This window comes from Cornus florida, unplaced genomic scaffold, assembly GCF_030987335.1.
Source record: "Cornus florida cultivar Cherokee Brave unplaced genomic scaffold, ASM3098733v1 CherokeeBrave_3.0.0_Hap2_Chr08, whole genome shotgun sequence".
Taxonomy (NCBI): domain Eukaryota; kingdom Viridiplantae; phylum Streptophyta; class Magnoliopsida; order Cornales; family Cornaceae; genus Cornus; species Cornus florida.
Window position 1 is genome coordinate 13,072,872 of NW_026775578.1, and position 15,239 is coordinate 13,088,110.

The 15,239-nt window shown below is 35.3% G+C and overlaps 1 protein-coding gene across 1 annotated transcript; it reads left to right on the forward strand.

Moving 5' to 3' along the window:
• Positions 1-3,073: 3,073 nt before the first annotated feature.
• On the forward strand, positions 3,074-13,375 carry LOC132269461 (uncharacterized). Its single transcript, XM_059770652.1, has 7 exons — positions 3,074-3,281; positions 4,888-5,472; positions 6,566-6,738; positions 7,801-7,896; positions 11,315-11,571; positions 12,302-12,522; positions 12,676-13,375. The coding sequence occupies exons 2-7, from the start codon at positions 5,122-5,124 to the stop codon at positions 13,045-13,047; spliced, it is 1,470 nt and encodes a 489-aa protein (XP_059626635.1). The 5' UTR covers positions 3,074-3,281; positions 4,888-5,121; the 3' UTR covers positions 13,048-13,375.
• The last annotated feature ends 1,864 nt before the right edge of the window (positions 13,376-15,239 follow it).

The following is a 15,239-nucleotide window of genomic DNA, read 5'->3' on the forward strand; positions in this document are numbered from 1 at the left end:
TGGAAGGACAAAAGAACTATGTAGTTAATGGGGAAGTAAGAGTAGTGGCTTGCCTGAGTCTGTAGCTTGAACCTTGATTAGAATGATGCAATAATGGTGAAACACTGAAAGCAGAAGCCATAGTAAGAGTAGATGGATTAGAGCCTGTGATCTCCTCATCTTGAGTATGAGCTGGTGCAAATTTGGAAGTGGATATCGAAGATGGTCGATAAATGTTCTTTTTTTTTTTTCTAGCTTAAAGGACAAAAATTCACTTATATGTGTTTAGCAATCATAACCGAAGTTGAAAAACATGGAATGTTTGTTAATGGTGCACGGTATCCTATGCCATTGTTTGGTGAAGTGATAACATCAGGAATCCGTGTTCTCCTCATTGTGGGTTGATTTCTCTTCAGTTATCATTGCATCCATATATGATGGATTTCGGAGTCTTACATTATTTTCTGTCGAGTGCTTGAAGCATGCAGTCGGCATGGGATGTAATTTTATAAAATGCTGCGATTGTTGTCTTTTTGCTGTTATTTTGTTTCCTCATACTTGTAGTTGTTTGATGATACATATAGATGCTAAAATTACATTAAGAAATAAAATAAATAATGTAAGCTTTGAGTTTTCTCCATTTTGCTGTCATAAAAGTTGTGGTAGAGAGAAGGATAAATTGTAGTCTTTACATTCTTTCTTCGTTTCCTCTTATCTTCTAGCAGCCAAAAGGAGCATTGTCGTTCACATGATATAAACTAAGTTCAACAGACAGTTTCCCAAATTTTGGGTCGGCTCTATTAAGGTTGCTTTGTTACTGTCTAGACGATTTCTTTGTGCATTTTGCTTATACAATTTTTTCTTTTTCAAGGCATCCTCTATTTTTCTCATAAAGTGATACTGGAAGCTGACTGTCTTCATCATGATGCTGGTACTCAAAAGCACTTTGACTCTAATGCAATGACTTGTACTCCATTAATATGCTGAAGTTGTCAATAAATTAAATTCTTTCTTTTTCTTTTTCTTTTTTTAAATTATTATTATTATTATTATTATTTTTAAAGGATCTTGGAAACTATTGATTATTGGTATACTTAACGGCTCCTGTGATTAATCTCTGTCCAACCCAATTTTAATTAATATTTTAATTGGGTTATTGGGTCATTGGTGTATTGTAGACTTGTAGTACATATTTTGTATTTATAGATGCATTGTCTTGTGTTTATTTGTTTTGATCATTTTTTTTTTTTTGTTTTTCATTCTTTTTACATTGCTGAGTCAGTATATTGTGTTTATAGATGCAGATTCTTGTGACCCTGTATTAGCTCAGCTTTGGCTTCCAGTTATTTAACCCATTTTGGGCAATATGCTACCAAAAAGTTGTATATGTGATGGAAGAATATAATTTGAAATGACTTGCATGATATGTTATCAAACGAAGTCACCTTTATAAAGTCAATCGATGTGTTATAGGCAATTCATCTATAGTGGTGTGATTTCTTTTCAGCATGCGTTGCTTATTATTGATGAATAAGGCCAACAGGGTCTGAGGATTGACTTCATTACAGGGCTACTGTTGGTGTTTGAGGATTGATTTCATATATATATATATATATATATATAACATCAAGACCATTTGTTGGTGGCAGGTAATCAAGACTCTAAATGACATTATTATACTTCAAAAGTAAGATATAATTGACACACTTTTTAAATTCTTTTTGAAAGAAGACAAAAATTAAGGGGCATTTATTAAAAAGTAAAGTGATATTGGGTGAGCCGTGAGATTCAGCATTTTATGTACTTGTGTGAAGTTTTTGTTTTTGTATTTGAAGTGGGACTCGTTCAATGAATGGTTTATGTATTGTGATTGGATGAGTATGCTAATGAAATGGTGACTCACTCAATACTTACTCGTCTGTGCATGTGTACGCTTGAAATTATTGCACAGTGGTGCTGGGGGAGTAGACTGTCAAGTGGGCTCGAGCATGCACCGTCCACGGGTTAAAGGATAAAACACTTCTGGGTATGCTTATGATCTTTTAGGTTGAATTGGGCTTAATATAGCCTAGCTATCTACCTTTAATTGGCCCAACAGCCTCAAGTATCCCAAGTTTGTGGTCCACGAAAAAAATAAACAAATAATTGAATCTGTAGCTGGTAAGAAAGCACTCCAATAAAATACAGAAGCAAAATGGTTACGATTGAACGTTGGAAGAGTCACTAAAACATATAATATCCAAAGCTTTGAAGGTTTATTAGCTAATTAGCGCATCTTACAAACCATCAAAGAATATAGCCTAGTGACAAAAAGAAAAAATCTCGTAGACGTGTCCTCAGAGACCCACAAAATTAACAATTCAAGCAAAATGACACATTGACTTGAAATCAAGTGAGACTAACGCTACTTGTACGCACTCTCTACGTACTAATGTCACAATGAGTTCATTTATTTAAGTCCAAAATTATCTGCTGCATGCTGACAAAACATATCTATTTGGTAATACCATCACAAACTAGTTGCTTGTAGTTTTCAATATTCATTTATTAACTCAAGATCATTCAATACACACCCGAACAACTCATTACATAATGATTATATTTATAAGTTATTATTTAAGTACTTATATATATATATATATATATATATATATTGTAAGTGCAAAATTTCTCTCTATAAAAGAAATAATACAATTCATAAAATAATAAGCAAGAATTATACAAAAAGATGGTAGAATTATGATAGGACTCGCCTTGCTTGTCCTCTCATTTATTTCATATATCATTCTTTACATATAGAGTTTTTTCCTTCTATAATTCTTTCTATGCCAGACTTTTCTTCTGTTTAACTTTCCTTTCATGTAGGTTCCTTTCGTATTGCAGTGACGTGGACATCTTTGACTAGAGGGAGATTTTTCCCTCCATATATATATTTTAGATATATTTTAGAATACGTGTATCAGTTTCACAATATAGTGCAACGCGGCTATGCATTCGGGCATTTAAATACTTATATTATTGTTCGTATTAGTAGGTGTATGTATTAATCATACTAAAATACTCCTACTGTTCAAATCCCAGACTCTGAGTCAATAGACGGTGCCAATGGCCCAATATCACGTGGCGGGTCTTCTTCTCTCTCTCATAATTCTCTCTCGCTCTCTCTCTCTTCCGTTTTGGGGACACTCATATGACCAGATGCTTTCCATGAAACATTGACATTGAAATTCTCTTCCAATTGCGATTCGAGCAAGTCGATCAGATTCTTCGATGCTTTCAAGATTCTTGATCATCTAATTGAGGTGAGAATTGAACATTTCTTGTTCAATTTTAACTATATGCTGGTCGTCTCTGATTACTTCATTTCCATCTTAAACACTTTCATTTGAGGATTTGTTTCATTTCTTTTTCAAGTTTAATAGTTGTTGTAGGATTTTCAAAGTGAAAATCATATCTCTGGTTAGTGCAAGCAAATTCTGCCTTGATTTTAGATTTCGGAAGCAAGAAAAGCACTTCCAAAACGATAAACAAACAATATGCATAAATGTGTGTACAGATTAAATAAAACCTACACTTTTTTTTTTTTTACCTGATTTGAACTAGGATAAGGTTTAGATTTAGGTGTTCGGATGCTGATATCGAAACTCAAAGACTTTGAATTTGATTAGTTTGCATTTTTAATGAGGAAATTCTCCACCTAGACAGCATTGCTTTCAGAATTTTGGAGGGCTAGAATTTTTTGTGCCATTGCATATACTATATATGTCTATATATAAAGAGAGAAGAATGAGTAATGTGACATTATATAAACTGCTCAGTTATTCAATGGTTATGGCCATTTCGTTTATATATATATATATATATATATATATATATATAGTGATTCAAATCATTTATGCATGCAAAAAGCTGAAAGTTTGGCATGCCATATCTTATTTTCAACTATCACCAAGCAAACAGGGTAGCAGATCCTTCGGCAAGTATAGACCATTAATATGTTGGAAATAGGGTGTGTTTCGGTAAGATGCCTAGAATGGGAATATTATAGGAATATAGGGGACATTTTAATTTTATCCTACCAAAAAAAAAAAAAAACTGAAGGATAAATATATTTTACCTAATAATTGGTTAAGGAACTTGTTTATTGAGGTTGACTTGCATTCTACTTCGAAAACTTAGTAGAATTTTTTTCTAACAGATCGTTTACAGGTGGTGAGTTTTGTCAATGTGCATGCTGGGTTATTTACTGATTATCGCATAATTACTGTGCAAACTTTATACGGGCTTTGCAAATTAAAACATCGTACCTATGAGTCAGGTGCAGACATTTCCCGCACCAGAAACTAACTTGATCATAACTCAATTGAATTCATGACACACACACACACACACACACACACTGCATCATCTGATTGTGAAGGTTGTTATGATCATCTATTGAGCTTATAGTAGTCTGGACTTCTCCATGTCAAATTAGTTCATGCATAAAAAGCATACATATGCTGCTTGTTATACTTTCTATTAGATCACGTGCCGACAGTATCTTCTCACATCTTACCACAAAATGTTGTTATTTTGTTGTATAAAAGTATGCATTCTATGGTATTGATATTAAATGCTACCTTTATAGCATCTTTCAGGGGTCATTGCTTGTGCATTAGTATTGTAATTAATTTGACCCACAGTATTTATTATAACATTTGGTTTGTACAGAGTCACCTGTCCCAGCATCCTTGTGGTTGCAGGACAAACACTATGTAAACAAAAGGAAATATGTTTTTACCATAGTAGGCTGTTGTCAAAGGTCCTATGCTACATGTTAAACTTGGCTTATAATTAGCTCAAACTCAATTCAACTCAACAAAGCCTTTTCCCAACAAATGCTGAATTTATTTATGCTTTTTGCAGGTTGTTGTTCCTTGGAGGCTTGGAGCTTCATTTCATGAAATTAGAACAGATACTGTTATTGTCCTAATAGTTGTTCTAAGCACGTGTAATATTCATTTGTATACTACCGCTTTATAAGAGATCGAGTGCTCCAGCAGTTTTAAGTAATAATTTGGGTGGAACATTTCTCTTTTTCCTAAAATTATCTTGCAGTTCATTCATTAATACAAACTTACCGTTTAGCACTTGTTCTCGATGGAAGACTCATTTCAGAGTACTGGTTCAAGAAGCAACTCCCGTGTTACAAGTATTACAACTAGTAAAAATGTGTCTAAAAGTTGTTCGGTTGCTTCTGGCCCCAATTCTTTCTCACAGAGATCTTTGAGGCTTGTATGCTCTTTCAACCATGGAAAATTCAGAAGGGGGACTGCTCATGCAACATTGTTTTTACTCAAGGTCGCTGCCTTAGAGGCATTACGGAGATTCTCAAAGGCTAGATGCCCAATTCTGTGGTGTAGTCTTCAGGCATTGCAAATGTTTTGCTATCCACCATTGAAGTGGATTCAAAGTTGGGCTCCTTTCAAGGGTTTGGTTAAAGGCATGCAGGTTATTTCTTATTGAATTAAAATACTATTACGTTTGATGTACCTTCTGACATGACACACGCATTTAGTTTATTCCACACGTCTTCATTTCCGCTCATAACATGTGTTGCATTTAATAAATTAGCCAATGCAAATAAGTCATACTGTCGTATAACTGTTGTTGAAAGCAGGTGATTTTTATAGTTCAAGGTGAGCCTCCTTATTGAGTCAAGTTGGGGCTGAGCTCAATAAATATTTCTCCTAATTGAGAAATATGATCAACCATGTCTCATTTATCACCCAAGTGATTTGAGCGAGCCTCCAACCTATACAATCACAAACCAAGGCTGAGTAACTTTAGTTGTCTTGTAGCCCTTAAAGGGACTCTATATTTATCTAGGACTCATGTAAGCTTTTGCATAATATTTTGAGCGGAGGGGGAGCAAGTCCTAATTTTTTGAGGGTATCTACAAGCTATATGTATATTGTTTAAAGAGACCTACACGATTTTTCATTTTTTATTGGGAGTTGGGGGGGAGTTTTTTGTGGAGGAGAAGGCGAGGCCTTTGCCAGCCTGTCCATGCGCCTATCTGTCCTCATTTTTTTTTTTTTAAATCCAAAGTAGCATCAGTGGGTACATAAGGCTTGTTATTGATTCTTTTTTTGTAAAAAGATTTTATTATAATTTTGAATCTGAAACTCAAGGGTTGTGATGGAAGTGGTGCTTTCAATTTTTATCCTGTTAAGTGGTTCTTTCAATTATTAGAATACAGTAGGTGTACAACTAATCACTTTTTATTAGAGAGGAAGTAAAAAGAAACAGTTAGATCCTTTTGCTGTTATTTCAACAACCAATACAGTCAGCTTTTGATTGCTAGACTTGCATTATTCTTTTATATCACCTCGGCGATGAATCAATCAATGCTATATGGGTTCTTGTGAGTTGCATGGTATGCACTATCTTTCTGCTAAGTTTACTTTTATATTTTATCAAAAATAATTATAAAATATGTTACTTGATTGAAAAAGATACCTTTCAACTGTCTTTTGTTACTTTTTCTTTTTTTAAATGTAATATTCTGCATACTCTTGATGGAGTATTTCTATGTTGCCAGGTATTATCGAGGCCATTATTAGTCCTTTCTATTGCCACCGCTTTCTTTGATCAATCAGGCTGTGGCAGCGACACCTCACATGATATTGAAGATATTAATGACATCAATGATTATTGTGAATTTTCAGAGTTGCAGACAGATATAACTTCTATAGAGTCCACTCTAGATGCAAGGTACGCGAAATGGATTTCAGAAATTTGCTTGCATCTTAAGAATGGATAGAGAATTGGTGATGGGCAATGAATTTGGGATTTCTTCCACTAAATGTCAAAGTTTATAAATAACCACCCTTTTTTTTTTTTTCCCTGAATGAAATAACCACCCATTTTAGTAAAATGCAAGAAGTAGAAGAGGTTGCATGTTGGTTAGAGATAATGGTCCAGAATAGGCACTGCATATAAAAATTATAATTTTCAATGCTACAACAGTGTTGTTATCAGCATTTTTCATTGGGCTGGACATATCAAGACTCAAGAGAGTTGCGTTCTGGACCCCATTGTGTCTTGAAGAAATCCGACCGCTACCCAAGGCTTTGATACGTCACAGTATGCTATACCCAATTAGACCTAGAGGGTAGTGAATGGGTCTTACTAAACCTTAAGTGTCAATAACCGGATTTGAAATTTGAAATTAATTATTGTAGTTAATGATTTGAATGCCGCAATGCTCAATTGTTCCTTTATGAAATCTGACTGATTTTTCAAACATAGAAAGATTGTAAAAACAACAATAATCATAATAAAGCAACCATACGAAAAGTTTAAGTGAAAAACTTCAACAGGTAAAACCATGTGACCTAGTTTAGGCATATCAAATCCATTACCAAAAGAATAGTTTGCAAACCTAGGTTAGGAGACTCTACATCCAAGAATTGTCATTTAGCTATGACCCAAACTCACGCCTAACACTCTCCTCAAACATTGTTGCTGCTAGTCAACGAATCCACTCCTCACCTGATCCGCTTTTTAATCCGTGCTTTCATCTTCATGACTAGTCATACTCAAACTCACTTGCAATCACCCCTAACCATGTGTGTCAGGTTAGTCCACGATAGAGGCTTAAAGCTCTTAGGCATTGGACACAATAGCTTTGGGTTGTGCCAAAATGCTCTATGCTAACTCCTCTATCCTCCGGAGGTTTTTTGTGTCATCTTTTATGTATGGGTAATCGGGTGTCTTTTATCATATTTTTTTTTGCTTAGCTGGTTACTTCTACTGATTTCATGTGCTTTGCAGGATTCCCGATGAAGCTCCCCAAAGTCTATCATCTGGAAATTGGTTACTTCAACTCTATGCAGAGCTGAAAATTCTGGGAATAAGTCTGCCAGAAAGGTAATTCAACAATTACTCCATAAAGGCATTGTGTTAAGAAATTTGTTGTGAGGCTCGGTGGACGGGAGCAGGTCTGTGAGAGGCAAGGCTTTGGTGCGAGTTACGTGTGCTCACAAGTCCCACATCGTCTAGGTGTGGAAATGTGAAGTGTTATATGTAGGTTCATCACCCTTCTATAACACAATGCATTTTAAAGCCGTGATGACCATGAACCTATCAAAACTTCGGAGTTAAGCGTGCTTGCTCTGGAGTAGTACCAAGACCCCTGGGAAGTCTTTGGTCTAGGGAGCAAAAAATGGACAATATTGTGTCAGGATAGGGTGAGGGCTGTTATAAATGGTATCAGAGCCTTACCCAGCCGGAAGTGTGCCGACGGGGACGTCGGGCCCCCAAGGGAGGTGGAATTGTGAGGCTCGGTGGGCGGGAGCAGGCCTGTGAGAGGCAAGGCTTTGGTGCGAGCTACGTGTACTCACATGTCCCACATCGCCTAGTTGTGGAAATGTGAAGTGTTATATGTAGGTTCATTACCCTTCTATGACACAACGTGTTTTAAAGCCGTGATGGCCATGAACCCATCAAAACTTCGGAATTAAGCGTGCTTACTCTAGAGTAGTACCAGGATGGGTGACCCCTGGGAAGCCTCTGGTACAGGGGAGCCAAAAGCGGACAATATTGTGTCTGGATAGGGAGGGCTGTTACATTTGGTCTGTTGATAGCTATTGTCAAAGAAAACTATTAAACAAAATGAAGTCATGAAAGTGTATATATATATATATATATATATATATATTTATACGCATGATGCAAGCACTATAAAGAGCTCTAATCATATAGTGATAGAGAAGTTCATGAAAAACATGTTAATGTAGCAAAAAAGTTTCTAGTTAATCTAGATAGAAGCATTATGTAATTCTCTGTATCACTTGATTTTATTGCATCAGGTATTCAGTTGATAATTGATACTAATTATTTATTTATTTGTTGAAATCATAATAATATTTTTCAGGGACCCTATCAGATACTATCTCTAAGTCGTTAGAAGTATATGAAGGTCTTATTCTTTTCTTTAAGCTTTCCATCACTTCTCAATCAATTGTCCAATTAGAAAGTGGACTTCCCTTGTCGATGTCCCAGGCACAAAGTCAAATTGAGACTTCAATTTTTTCTTATGGATTTTCTAGTTTGGACTGCGCATAATGAGGTTAGAGATTATAAAGGCTTAAGTTAACTTTAAGCTCTTGGAGCAATTGGTATTCTAACAGTGGTATGAGATGAAGTCTTTGGTTCAAGTCCCTCCATTAGTAAGTGTCATGCGCTAGCTTGGGTCGCCCAATATTAATCAGAAAAAACACTTCTCCTTTTTCCTTAATTTCATCAACATTTTCTAAATTTTTGTTTCATCAAACTTTTGGTCCAATTCTTTGTCTCTAATTACCTTTTTTTACCTGGCAACTTTATGTATGTATTTTATTCTCCTTTTTCTCTTCTTCCCTTTAACATATATCTTTCAGAAGTTTCATTATTCTAACAGATTTCCCTCGCATTCTTGCACTCTCTGGTGTTGCAGAAACTATCATTTGAACCTCATCAATTTTAACATCAAGACTTTTTTATGATGAACATTGTTTTAATCGAATTCTCTTTGGTCTTCTTTTGCTACTCTGCTGAGTACACAGTCATCTTATTCCGTCCTTTGCTTTCTTCTCCTTCATTATATTTTCCATCTTTATCTTAAATATCTTTAAGATCTGTTATTTTATTCTATAATGTCCACTTCTATTATTTAGATCTTGGGCATCTATCTTTTACATCACTTTCTCCCATCTTGTAATGCATATATTTAATAATACTAGGCTATTCTTTGTTGTCCTCCCCTACTTTCCCCTGGCTTTGCAAGCCTTACATATCACCCTTTATCGCTTAGATGCCAATCAGTGATTCCGCTAAGGTTACTAAGGCATTTTCTTAACCCAAACTGAGTTTTAAGCTCATAATTTTCTATGGTTCCTCTATTAAGTGAATTTGATTGATTACACACAATCAATTATTGGGGTAAAATAAAATTCATGCAAAAAGAATCTGAATTTTAAGTACGATAGACCCTTTTGTTTTTTCCCCCTAATTAAGACTCACACACCCACTTTGCCATTTTGGGTAGTTGAACCCTCAACCTTCTACTTTAGATGGTGAGGAAGTACTAGGCTACAACTCTTGGTGGTGCAACATGCCTTTTTACTGAATGTTAAATTTGTTCAGTGATATTGGTTTCAGAGTTTAATCTAAATTTTAGAAAAGAATTACACTCCATAAGTGGCATTTGTTCTTTTCTTTCGCGGAACATTCTCACTAAAATCAGTTTTACGCCTTTACTTTCCCATATGGATGGGCAATGACTCGTCATACGGTATTTGTGATTGCTTTTGCGGAAATGAAACAAATACCCAAGAAGCAGAGGGAGGGGAAAAGAAGACAATCCAAATTTGAACTTGTGCACAGGAGCCAAGAAAAGCATGCCACTTGCAGTTTTTAGTTCTACAAATTCAGCTGCTTAAAATCTCAAAACCAACTAATCAAGCACTAAAATCTTTCAATACTTAATTTTCAGCTTATCCAAGTCTGCCTAAATGTTCATTTCTCACTAAAATATGAGTTACACTTGATTATTGATTAGTTGGGAAAGGTATTTTTTTTTTCCACCATTATGACAATGAGAGAAACATTGAATTTTCACTAGCTTCTAAAAGTACCAGATTCTTCAAGAATTTAGACAAATCATTTCTGTGACAGTAGATTTTTTTGATGGAATATTAAAATTGGACCATCACTTACTGGCAAAAACTTCTGTTCAAGTAGAAGCTTCTAGGTTGACCAGTCAGAAATTGTACTTATGCAATTGTGCTAATTTTTAATAGAAGTAGAAGCTATTGCAAATGTTGGCACTACATCTTGAACTTCATAATGGATAACCAACTGAATGGGAACTCAGGGTTTACCGAAAATAATTGCTTGACTAAAAAATAAATATAAGTAACAACACTACGATAGGTTTGAAGCTTGGTTGTGCTTTGACCATCAATTACTCGAATCATGTCAGGCCCTCACATTTGCAGCTTCTGCATGTCTTTTCTCTCATTTTCCTTCAAATATTTATTAGGTTTTGACGACTTATCCATATTCCATCTTTCTTCACTTCTAGCTATTTCCTGAATTTAGCATTATTTGAGATAAATTCAGTGTGGAATTCTTTTTGCAATCTGCTTGCTAAGTATGCTTATTTTTCATTGGGAACTTTTTGTGCATAGTAACCATGCAGCAGCGATTTAGGTTCCACTTTTTACTTTTGTAGATATTGTATTTATCTTTGAATTTCTTGGCTTCTTTTGTTGCAGCGGAGCATGACATAATTGTGTTTATGCAGAATTAATGAGGATGAACTCCATAGATTTTATACTGCTGCGAATGGTGATTTTTCATGCTTGCTGTCATCAGTGAAAAAGACAATCCGTTGGAGGGAGACTTACAACATTCTTTCAAGACAAGAACTTGAGATGTGGTCAGATATGGTCTTTTGGCATGGATTCGATGTGCAACATCGACCATGCCTTATTGTTCGCCTTGGGCTTGCTTGCATTGCCTTGCCATCACATGACAGACCTCGCTTTGCTCAAGCTGTTGGTATGCCATTTTTCCCTTTTAATAAATTCTTTGTTTATTATTGTATAGCCCCCAGTCATTTAAAAATAAGGCCTTACCTTCAATGAATTACAAAAAAATAAAAAAGGTCCTAATGTCTATATTTAGTCGCATCATAATCATCAATCCAACAACTTTGATCAAAGAAATGTGGGAGCATCGGTGGAAAACTTGAAACATCCAATTACAAGGCTGCAATTTATTTCATATTATCTCATTATATACTGATTGGAACATTAGAATGAACTCCATTGTATGGCCATAAAGAAAATCACCATGCTTGACATATCCGACTTGTCTTGGCATCAAATACTCAGAATTGTCTTGCCTTTATATATTACTACTAGTATAGAAATTGAAAGGACAGTTATTGCAAGGGACATCAACTATGTTATCAATGCGGTTAGTTTAATTGATTACATCTAATTCTCATTGCAATGGAACATTTCCTGCTGCTATCTTCAATAAAAAACTGTATGTGGATACTGAATGTGGAATTCAAACTGAGAAGACAAACTATTTTTCATCATTGGCAATATGGGTTTAAATCTCAAGTGATTTATCCACTTCCTCCAGACACCCTTGTCCCAGTAAAAAGAAGGAAAAAAAAAAAGTAGTTGAAAAAAAGAAGAGTTTTTAGTTGTGTTTTAATTGCTCTGTCAGTTTTTATCCTACGAAAAAAAAATTAACCAATGAAGGGTTACAATTGCAGTATCTCAGGTAGAGCACGGGGTTCTGCATTTAGTTGACTCCAAAAATCCTCAAATTACTGTTTTGGTGGATTGTGAAGGGTTGTCCCCTTTAAGATTTCCCATGCAAGTAATGAGATCCTGTTCTACTCTTCTTCAAGATCACTTTCCAAATCGTCTTGGCTGTTTGTTTGTTATACGGCTTCCTCCTGTTGTTCGAGTTATTGCACAAACTTTCATTCAAGTAAGCTATTTACTCTGAGGAGTAAATGTTTTACCTGTTTGCTTTCCTGTTTAATTTTCATATTACAACTATTGAAAGACATGCAACTCTTGAATTTCATCTTAAAGCTTGGATCTCCCTGTATGTACAAATTATTTTGTGGCTCCTCCTCAGGATCTGAAACCTGTCACTCAGCAAAAGTTGAAAATCGAAGGGGAGATGTACCAGAAGGTTGTCAGCGAGTACCTTCAGACACTCCCATCATATCTTGGTGCCACATGCACATGCATGAAATGTTCAAACCTCAACAACAGAGAGATGCAACAGCTTCAAACTCAAATTGAGGAGACCAACAGAACAGAAACTGATTCAGATAGTAATAGTGGTGAGGACCTGCCCCCACCTCATTCAACGTGTCTAACAGATATGCTCTTGAATGGTAACTATGACCAGTTGTTGAGAACCGCCATGTTAGGCATCCTAATCTTGTGTGTTCTGATTGCTTTTATTGCTGAAGTATATGATCCGGAAAGCTATCTGGATTAACCCTACAAGGTATAAGTGGAAAAACCCTTCTCATTTCTCTTGTACCTTTGTTCTTGAAGGTATTGTGTATGTGTTATACAATCTGCTTTTGTATAGTAGTAAAAGCTGTACTAATTTTGTAATTTCAGTTCATCCTTGAGCACAAACCCCCATAACAATTGGATGAGATGTTTTGTAAGGTTAATTTCTCCGAGCCTGCTATGGCTATGAGTTGAAGGAACTTCAGATGTGAAGTATTGTAGGTAATATCTGTTAAACATATGTATTTAATGAGATGAAATCTCAAGACCTCGTAATTTACAATAGCTGCACCATAATTTTGTTGGTAGTTCTGTCCAAAGGCTGATATTGTGGTAAATTTAGTTGGTAAGAGGTTATCATACCTGTTGAAAGGAAATGGGCAAGAAAAAATACAACGAGGCTTGGGAGGTACCATTTCTTCACTTCGGCTCTGTTTTAGTATAGCATCGGAATATGGACAGTAACAGCAACACAAGAGCAGGGCAACATGTCCTGGTTATGACCATAGTAGGATTTTTTTTTTTTCGATCGTGGTGGTAGATATATGAAAACTGAATAGAAACCTATATTTCCAATATATATATATATATATATATATATATATATATATATATTACCTCATTGAGGCCACATTGACATGTATGATAATTCTTAGAAGAATGCAGGCATGGTAGAAAGGGTTTCATGAGATTTTGGGAAAGCTCCATCAAGATGTCACCTAATATTTTGATTGACAAAAACTTCCATGATATATTGAAACATGCAATAGGAATGGTGGAAAAGTACTGTAAACAAAGGTTTCCATTTTCAAATTTACATGTGTTTGGAAGCACCTAATATGTGTCTGTGATTTGGAATGGAAGGAAATTAGTTTAAAATTTGCATTAAAATTTTTCCAGTCTCAAATTCAGGTATAATCGGTGCGGTCAAACATGGCATTATATTTATTCACACTATATATAAAAACAATATAATATGACCCAAACAAAATTACATTTATGTTCATTCACTATATATGAATACTTAAAATGATAATGGAACCAATCGGACCATGGCCTAACTCAAATAGAAATCCCCATGCTTAAAAAGAGAAGGATTGACAGCTGTAAATTACTACCTAATGAGAGAGAAACTCAATTGAATGTTGGGAAGTCACACCTCACAGCTTTCTCAATAAACTCAGCGTAGTGTAATTATTTTGCTTGGTGGGTGAGTTTCACGCCGTTTTGCTATTATTTTGTTAGATCTGCTCCTGTTTGACTTTTTTTTGGCTCAACAGTATGGATCTGGTGTTTTGTTTTCGGCTAGATCTCTGATCTATGTCGGGTTTTGGTGTCCCCGCCTTTTTGTGCTGGGTTTGGGTGGTTTTTTCCCCAGTTGGCGGCGCCTTGTGAATGTAGCAATTGAGCTGTTGCCTTGATAATGGCCTGACCTTTGGGTCACTCCCGTTACTGCTCTTCTCCCTGGGTGGTCCATTGGTGTGTTTTGGCTTGTTTCTCAACAAATTGGAGGCCTGTTCTTCAGTTTTTATTGTCTTTCTTCTTGATTTGTTTGCCTTTGTACATGTGTTTGTAGATGCCGGCTGTTTTTTTTGCCAGTAAAAAAAAAAAAAAAAAAAACAACTCCTTCCACCCCATAAGGATGAGATGATGAGAAGCGCTAAATGTTGCATATTCAATCACTTAAACTTGCATTTTATAACTCCTTAGTGATACATGGTAGTACTTCTGCTATTTTCTTGATTTTTGTCTTTTTCAAGTAACCTCTAGAAATCCAGTCAATTCCATTGCTTTTATGGTCTTTTAAGTTCAATTAATGGATGGAGACCGCAAGAGGTAAAGTATCCAAGGTAATCTAATGACCAAGATCATTCAAGGATAATTCTGGAAGATTTTTAAAAGAGTTTACAACAAACAAAATTTCGTTTTGGGTCATTGCATGAAGAAATAAAGCTTTTATATTCAAATAAGGAAACAACTTGAGCAGGAAATTCTGAATTTGCTTTAGTATTTTAGACATAACTTTTTACTCGAAATTGGGTAAACTTAGTGGCTATGGAAAGAAGGCTCGAAGCCTATTGTTTTTTTGTCTAATAGAAATTTCTAGATTAGTACTTCAAATAGATCAAAACAGACGAAAATATAGAAGACTGCTTGGACTTCTTTCTTTTG